The 8731-nt window shown below is 30.9% G+C and overlaps 1 protein-coding gene across 3 annotated transcripts; it reads right to left on the bottom strand.

Annotated features, from left to right (window-relative positions):
- Nucleotides 1–1018: 1018 nt before the first annotated feature.
- LOC111717465 (probable chitinase 10) lies at nt 1019–5845 on the bottom strand (the record flags this gene model as incomplete). Of its 3 annotated transcripts, none has more annotated exon segments than XM_023492965.1 (7): nt 1019–1144; nt 1342–1768; nt 1825–2434; nt 4380–4472; nt 5032–5077; nt 5336–5397; nt 5793–5845. In XM_023492965.1, coding segments are annotated over 7 exon segments (1321 nt in total), but the record flags the coding sequence as incomplete, so codon positions are not given.
- Between the last annotated feature and the right edge of the window lie 2886 nt (nt 5846–8731).

Below are 8731 nucleotides of genomic sequence, written 5' to 3'. Positions count from 1 at the left end.
GGGGTGGGGGGGTTGAACTATACAAAAGAGGTTCAGAAGTTTATTACAGGGTTGCAATTACTGGAATTCTTCTCACCCTACATGTTAACTTCTTTATCTAGCTACAGGGTGTATTTTTAAGTGTTATAACAGTGTTAATGAAACTGAAGTAAAAATCATCTTTTTTCATGTGTCTCAGCTTTAATGTCAAATATCGTTTTCTTACTTACTACTATGTTTATGTCTAATGTCGTCTGTGAAATAAAATACCTTGAACATTTTCATCTTTTAGTTCTTATTTACAAACTAAAAATCATAAGATTGGGATGTGGAAATATTTAAAGTAAGAATGAAGGTAAACAAAAGGATGTAGGAAACTTAAAGGGAATGTTCGCTCACTCCCTTTAAGTTGGGAGTCTAAAAACAATAAACAGTTGGGATAAAATAATAGATTGATTGGGAATAAATTAGGTGAATTGGGAACTATAATAGAAAGAGATTTAAGAACAATTGGGAATATCCAAGTAATTGGGAGTTAAGCCTGAATGGGTTCAAACTCTTTAAATAAATGTATAAGGTAAATATTAAAAGCTTACTTATTTGGCATACAAAGAAGCAAGTGGTTGAAAGGAACCTAGAATATAAGATAAAAGACAAAAAAAATTATGTACTTTAGAAATGCTTTAGAAATAAAAATCATAATAACAGGTTAGAAACATCAAAATGCACAACATTCTTTAATTCAACAATTAAGCAAAGGAAGGAAAAATCAGTAGATGGTGTTAAGAATATATATTACAATTTATTTTTTCTTCAAATTTTAAGCAGAAAAAAGAATAAAAGCTGCTGCTAATTTTTTTAACATTGTTACTTATGTATGATTAAAAAATTAACTGTTTTTGCTGTTTGTTATGAAATGGATGCCTTTGTTAATTTTCAAAATACTCTGTTTTCTTAATGAAGTCCTACTGTATTGAAAACAAATCTCTTTAATATTTCCTTAATTATTTAAAATTGAACCAAATAGTTATCCGGCAAGCTGGATTATGAGATTTTATTGTTTCAACTGACATACATCTATAATATCATCAGATCTATCTTCAGCTTCTAGTTTCAGATGCAGTTAAGGTCTAGCTTAAGTTCCCTGGCAAAGATCATGCTGAAAAAATTGAGACTTTAAAAGTTTAGTGTTCAGTCCAAAAACAAATGTTATTCTTTGTCAATAACCGGTGCACAAATGTAATGTTAATTTGTTATATTTTTTGACAGAACTTTGGTGAAATGGCTTTCAGGAAACCAAAACAACTTAATTTTACTTTTGTCTCACATCAATCCAACATTCTGCCCTTTTTCCAACTATACCTTAAATACATTGGTCACAGTCGATATCATGGGATATTTTCCTCTGGGACATCTGCCATTGAAATCATCTGATGATAAGTCCCAGATCATTGCTCCGCCTAAGTCATTGTCACCAATGTACTTAGCCTTGCGTCCTGCAGCAAATGGGTCATCATATCCAACCCATTGGTTTCCTTTGAAGGCATAAGGCCCACGGGAACCAGTATCATCATCAACAACCGTCCACCCATTACTTAGTTCCAGACATATCTCCTGGTAACTAAGGAACCCCTCCTGATCCCAAATGATGCTACCTGGAGTACCTGGCCCACATCCTCTTGATCCAATATTTGTTGAAGAACTGCAAAGTTTCCATAATCGACCAAAAGTTGGGATTCCAACAATCAATTTGCTTTTAGGAGCTCCTTTACTCAACCAGTAGTTTACCCTAAAGTTGAGAATTTTAACAAAACTGACAATTATTCCAAAAGTAAATAAACTTACGTAAAGTTCACTGTAACTTGATCTAAGGGAGATGAAAAGTAGAGGGGAGCATGATGCCCAACAACACTCTCCCACGGTCCATGAGTGTCATAGGTAATCAAATGAATTGCATCAAGATACTTGGAGATTTCTGGAACATCATATCCAGCATCTATTGCTTCTTTTCCATGTGCCCCTGCAGCAGTTAATTCCCATCCATAAGGCTTGAAAGCAGTTTTTAGTTCTTTTACTAACTGGGCAAAAGTAGATTTTTCATGTACAGGCTTCTCATATGCAGGATATTGATAAAACAAATCCAGGCCGTCAAACTTGTACTTGCAAATAAATTCCACAGCTTTTGTCACAAAGTTTGTTCTCAAAGCTGCAGAGGCAAGAAGGGTAGAATACTTGTCAGTCCTCGAGTCCATCCATCCTCCAAGGGAAATTAAAAATTTCTTATTTGGAAATTGAGCTCGGAGTCCAACAAACTTCTCATAATTCTTTAGATCAATGTCCAGAGAAGAGTCCTTAACATTCATAGTGTAAGTACTTCCATCCAGAGTTGCAAAAGCATAATACATATGTGAACATAGGCTTGCATCAATATCTTCAACTTTGTAGCTGCCAAGACCTACAATAAGAAAGAACAAAATTTAGTACCACTTCAAATTTGTTGTTAATATAAGCGTTGTACATGCATAAGATCAGAGAATGTATAAGCTAAAGGAATATAAAATGATGAAAAGATTTGAAACAGTTGTGAACTTGTGAATCATTAGTTTCTCAAAATATTCCAAACATTTAAAAGGGTGACCATGTCCAGCTGTAATCACGAAATGTTCATATCAATCTAGAAATGTTTAATAATGGTGGATTTCAAGGATTTCAAAGTCTACTACAGTCAATGAGAATGTGTTTACACCTTTTGCTAATGGTGGATGTCAAAGTTTAGTTCAGTTCTCTAAAATGGGTGCAAACCCTTTGCTAATAGTGGATGTCAAAGTCTTGTACAATCCTCTAAAATGGGTGCAAAGCTAATGGTGGATGTCAAAGTCTAGTACAGTTCTCTAAAATGGGTGCAAACACTTTGCTAATGGTGGATGACAAGTCTACTAGAAACATCAAGAATGTAATACTGGAAAAGTCTATATGTAGTTATTAGAATGTGTTCCCATAGAACGTGAATCAATATGTTTAATTGCAATGAAAATATTCCTGAAAATGTTCTGATTATTAAAATAGATGACTTGATTACTTCAAAACAGCATATATATGTTTATGAAATTAGAGAAGGAGTTTGTAGAATTCTTTTTACTTATTTAAAAGGAGAATGATATTATTCCTACACTATATTAACCTTACTCATATTTGTGTGTGAAAATAAATCTTAATGATAATAATATTCAAAACAGAATGCCAACTATTGGTTTCTACAAGAATTCCAGGTTACAGTTTATAATAGGATAAGATCCAGATTTTTAATCCATTTCCGTTATGGAATAGGTTTCGAAGATCTGGATCAATTCCGGAACAATTTTTTTCCTATTAGCTAGAAATTTTCATAATCCTGTTCCTGAATTCTGGAAAAAAAATTCCAGAATTTTTTGGAAATTCTCACAACTTATTTATAAAAATTGATAATTAACTGCAAAACCATCTTTTAAAAAAAAATTGTAAAAATTATTAAATTTTTTCATTTGTCCTTAAAAATTAAGTTGTCCGAAAATGTAAAATACAAGACAACTTCAGTAAGATCAATAACAACTATTACATTCTGACTTAATAAGATGGTTATACTTCTAAGCAGTTGAAGTGGCAACATAGATAGTTGTTAAGATGTTCACTGCTATTGGGTCTAAGTCCTTATTAGTGAATTTACTCAGAAATATGCTGGGAATATCACAAGATATTTCTAATAAAATCTTGGGAATAGTTCCTAGGAAATTCCCAGGAATTGGTTCTAAAGAACTTTTCTCTGGAAATTCACAAGAATTTCCCTTATTTTGTTGACAATTTCTCAGGTTATTCTCTAGAGAAATTCCCTGTAATTGGTGAAAAGAAATTCCTCAGATAAGGTGATGAGAAATTCCTTGGAATGGGTTACATGAAATTCCTTGGAATGGGATACAAGAAATTCCTAGGAATGGGTTACAAGAAATTCCTTGGAATGTCTGTTGACATTTTCAGCGGATTTTCCTGTGAAAGATTCCTGGGATAGATTCCTAGGAATTTCTGCGGATTTTCCACAAAATTGTTACCTGGGACATAACACAACCTGGCAAAATTTGATTTTCCATTTCATCCGGAAATGTCCAAGAATTACACTTTACAAAAGAATTTCCTAATCATTCCGTTCCCCAAATGGAAACTCTAGTACCAACACAAAATTAAACTTTAACCACTCATCTATGCCTTTAGCACTAAGATGGCATTTTTTCCATGGACTATAAGGCAACCTTTAATTTATAATTTTTTGCATTGGATATTCTGCTCAGCTGCAAAAGGTAAGAGCTATCCTTAACGAAAATTTCGTCCTCAGTTTCTATTAAAAATATAGGATAATGGACATTTAGAACCTGGACGGTAATAGGCCCAGCTAGGGAAGTAACACACAACTTTTTTTTGAGAGCAGTTTCCAGTTCGAGGTGCAGTAGATGGAGTAGATGTATCTAGAAAAAACTTTAATTTCCCTCAATTCAGGGGGTAAAACTATATAGTGAGTCGTTAAAAACCAGGATTAGCATTTTCACAGAATTTTCAAGATTTTAGTTTGTTTCATGTTTTAGGTATACAAACCTTAAAATGGGACAATTTAAAAAATCTGAAAAAAAGTTAATTTATTTAAATAATGATATTTATTTATTTAAGGTTATAAGGATAGTGCATTGTATAATGTTTAAAAAATTTGTATCAAAAAGTATGTTTTGAAGTTTCTCAGGAATATATGTATTTTTGTTTTCATTTTTAATCACATTTCTGCAATACTCATGGCCGCCAAGTTCCAAGTAGAACCCCATCTGTTTTTTCCATTTTTTCACCTTTTAAAATAATCTGCAAGAACTGTTTTATATTCAACTTTTCTTATTATAATGATACTAAATCAGGAATATCTTTCATAGCCAACGTTTTCAAATTATTAAGAAATTATTAATGATTTAGAAAAATTTTTTTTTCAATATTTACAGTGTTAAAAGAATATGAGTATTTAGTGTCTTAAATGTTAATTACCATCCTTCTGAATCCGTTTAGAACACTTGCTGTCTGATTCAGTATTCTGAAAATTTTAAATTTCATGAAAAGAACAAACATATTCAAATATATTAAAAATTTGAATGTGTTGTTTGTTTGTGTGATACAGGGTTACCCTAAAAATATTTTGTAAGTCAAACCCAAAGTGTGGGAGAACTTTTTCATGTGTACTATAGTGAAACTCAAGTTTTCCTAAAACAACTAATAAAATTTAAGTATGAATTCTCATCGTATTTTCTTGGTAACCTTCCATAAAATAAAAAGAAAAACAAGGCTCAGGTACCATTATTCTATCAATCCAGGCTCTGTGCTCATATACATTAGAGTAAATTCCAGGTCTACCACCTAGAACAATAAATATGTTCATGAGACAAATTTTTCCCCAGATTTCCTATTTATATGGGGATATTGTGCCATGAAAACATAAATACAATAAATATTATCCAAATTTGAATATATGAACAACTAAAAAGTTGCTTTCAATTTTTGACAAACAAACTAAAAAATTACAAAGAGCATATTTTTTATCTTTGAAAAGAGACATTTACCAAATTTAACAAAAAGAAAATAAATGTTCCCACATAAGTTTTTGTGCATTTCTGCTTATTTGCCTGGAATTGAGCAGAGAAGTTTACAACAAAATCAGCAACTTGTGGAATAGTTTTCGTTTAAAAAATTGGTTATTGTTGGTAAAATTTTGTCAAAAGTTTCTTTGATTGAAAAAATAGCTTTATGTGTACCTTTAAGTCCACAAGATTGCTCTCCCATTGATGTTATTCCCAGTAAGTAGTTTCTACAGATAAGACAGCTTATTTATATCTTTTATATCATGAAATAACCCTTTTAAAGTATATACACTCTGTCCCTGACAACAGTGTGTTTCAAGCTTTATAATCCACTGGGCCAATAAACATTGTTTTATCCTGGTACAAACCCTGTTCATTGGGATGTTGTGCCTGTAGGGCTAAAATTAGAAAATTTGCCCGGTCTCTTTTCTAAAGATTTTCAAAATAATTAAAATTAAAATTTTACTTTTAACTATTTAAACCGGAATACGAAAAAATTGCGCATTTTCAATGATATTATTAAGGATTTTTCTATATATATGAATTAGAAGAATGTTTGACTTTTTTGTTTTATCTTAGGAAAAGGGACTGAGTTAATTTTGAGTACTTCTTAAAAGCTAAACCTGTATTTTAAAGCAAAATGTGTCAACATGGACCCTTCAATTTATGGTAACTGAACCAGTTGGAAACACTTTTTAATACAATAAAATGACATTTAGTGGTTTAAAAGCAATTAATATCTTTGGAAATGGGATGTAGCACATTTTTGAATATTTATCCTAATTTTGAAGGTTAAAACATTATTTTAGAGAATAATGTTTTATTAACAACCAACCAGTAGGGTTTCCAGTCTAAAGTTTTTGCACGAAAATCGTGCAAAGATGTGCTTAAGTAAACCTTGCACAAAATTTTGATGGTTTTGCACATTGATGCACAATAGCTATTTCGTGTAAATTCTGAAGAAAATCTTGGTATTTGCATATTTTGTTATTTCCTGATATTTCGTCATTTCCAGCTATTTCGTTATTTCGTTAAATTTTGAGAAAAAATTCCATGAAATGATGAATATAAATTCAAAATTAAACCAATCAGAGTTAGAGGCTGGGATCGTCATCTATACGATCCACCTCGGAGCTCTCACATGCTGGCTGAATGAGCCCAAATTCTCAGGTTTTAGTACTATTATACCATTTACCGGCAATAAATCTCAAAAAGTATCTGAGTTATTCACGAAATATATAATCATAATCACATTCACTGGTGGATTCTCATTTGAACTACTCCTGTTTGAACTATTGTTCGTTTGAACTATTGTTTGTATGAACTATTGTTCATTTGAACTATTGTTTATTTAAACTACTGACATGACGTCATATCCTGTAGTTCAAATCAACAAATTACCTGCTCATTTGAACTATTTTTCTACCAATTCAGTTTTTAAATTTTAATCATGAAGTTAGGGACGCACCATACAATTAATTAGATAACAAATACACAGAAATGTTTCAAATGAACATAAAAATAGTTCAAATGAACATAAAAATAGTTCAAATGAAAATAAAAATAGTTCAAATGAACATTAAAATAGTTCAAATGAACATTAAAATAGTTCAAATGAACATAAAATTAGTTCAAATGAACATGAAAATAGTTCAAATGAACATAAGAATAGTTACAATGAACAAAAAAATAGTTTAAATGAACAAATACATAGTTCAAATAAAATAGTTCAATTGAAAAAAATAGTTCAAATGAGAAAAAAAAATAGTTCAAATGAAAAAATTACAAAACTATTTTTTTATGAATTTCATTTATAATATCAATTAGTTCAAATGATTTAAATGAACTGAAAAATAGTTCAAATGAGCAATATATTTACTCGTTTGAACTATTGTTGATTTCAACTACTCACATGGTACCACGTGCAGTAGTTCGAACAAACCAGAGTTCAAATGAACAATAGTTCAAACGGGAGTAGTTCAAATGGGATAGCATCCATTCACCAATCATCAGTCCGGTCTGAACTTGGAGACAAGTAGGGTTAGATGGAATTTGTTTTTTACTGAAACTAATTCACACCACACTGTCCAAATATCAAAATCTTTCATATTTATGCACTATACAGCATGCAACGAATATTTCTTAATTTTGTTTTCAGGCACAATACTGCTGTACAAAAATTTAAATTTTTCGTATAGGCATTACAAAATTACATGCAAAAATGACCTGGATTCATGCAAATATCATGAAAATATTCTGACTTAAATTTTGTATTCATGCGAAATTTTTAGACTTGGTTTTCATAGATTTCTCTAAAATTTACTCAGATCAGGAAATTCTTGGCATTTGGTCAGTAATTATTTATCTTTTAAGCAAAATATTTTGAAATTGAGTTGTGAAAAAGTCTTGAATATGAATCCAGAATATGTCACAAGAAATTCTCTTAAAACAGGCATAAGAAATTCTATGTAAACAGGCACAAGAAATACTTCAGAATTAGTTTTAGAAAATTCTCTAGAATTGGTTACAAGAAGTTCTCTGAAATTGTTCACCAGATATAAAAATCTTCAGAGATGGTCTCAAGAAATTCTCTAGAGAGAGTCTTTAAAAAAAAATATGCTATGCTATTTGATTGATTTATCTGAAATTGGGAAGTATTTAACTAATACAAAATTCTAAATTATTAGGAATGATATATACTTTGGAGAAAAAAACTCAGCGGGAGCGGTTGAACCAGCGGTTGAGATCTAGCCTAGACTCTACGCAGTTCAGAATAAGAAATGCGCCTTTTTTTCTCAAATTTAAAATTTGTTCAATCAATAAATTCGTGCTTTTTTCATTCACATTTTTATTCACTTTTTAAAACTTTTTAGTAGTTAAACACACTTTTTTGCTTTCAACCGCTGGGCTAAAGATTTTTCAGCAACTTTTTTCCTTTTAACTTCTTGCACTGGGTTGCTTTTAACCACCATGGAAAATAATTTTTTATGACAAAGAACTCTTTCCACCACTGGTTTTAAAATTTTTCGGCAACTTTTTTGCTTTCAACCGCTAGGTTCAGGATTTTTCAGAAACTTTTTTCTTTAAACCTCTGGGATGCTTTAACACGCTAG

Source organism: Eurytemora carolleeae, unplaced genomic scaffold, assembly GCF_000591075.1.
Source record: "Eurytemora carolleeae unplaced genomic scaffold, Eaff_2.0 scaffold2623, whole genome shotgun sequence".
Lineage (NCBI taxonomy): Eukaryota > Metazoa > Arthropoda > Copepoda > Calanoida > Temoridae > Eurytemora > Eurytemora carolleeae.
The sequence above is the reverse complement of the archived record's forward strand: the minus strand, read 5'-3'. Positions and strand labels throughout refer to the sequence as shown.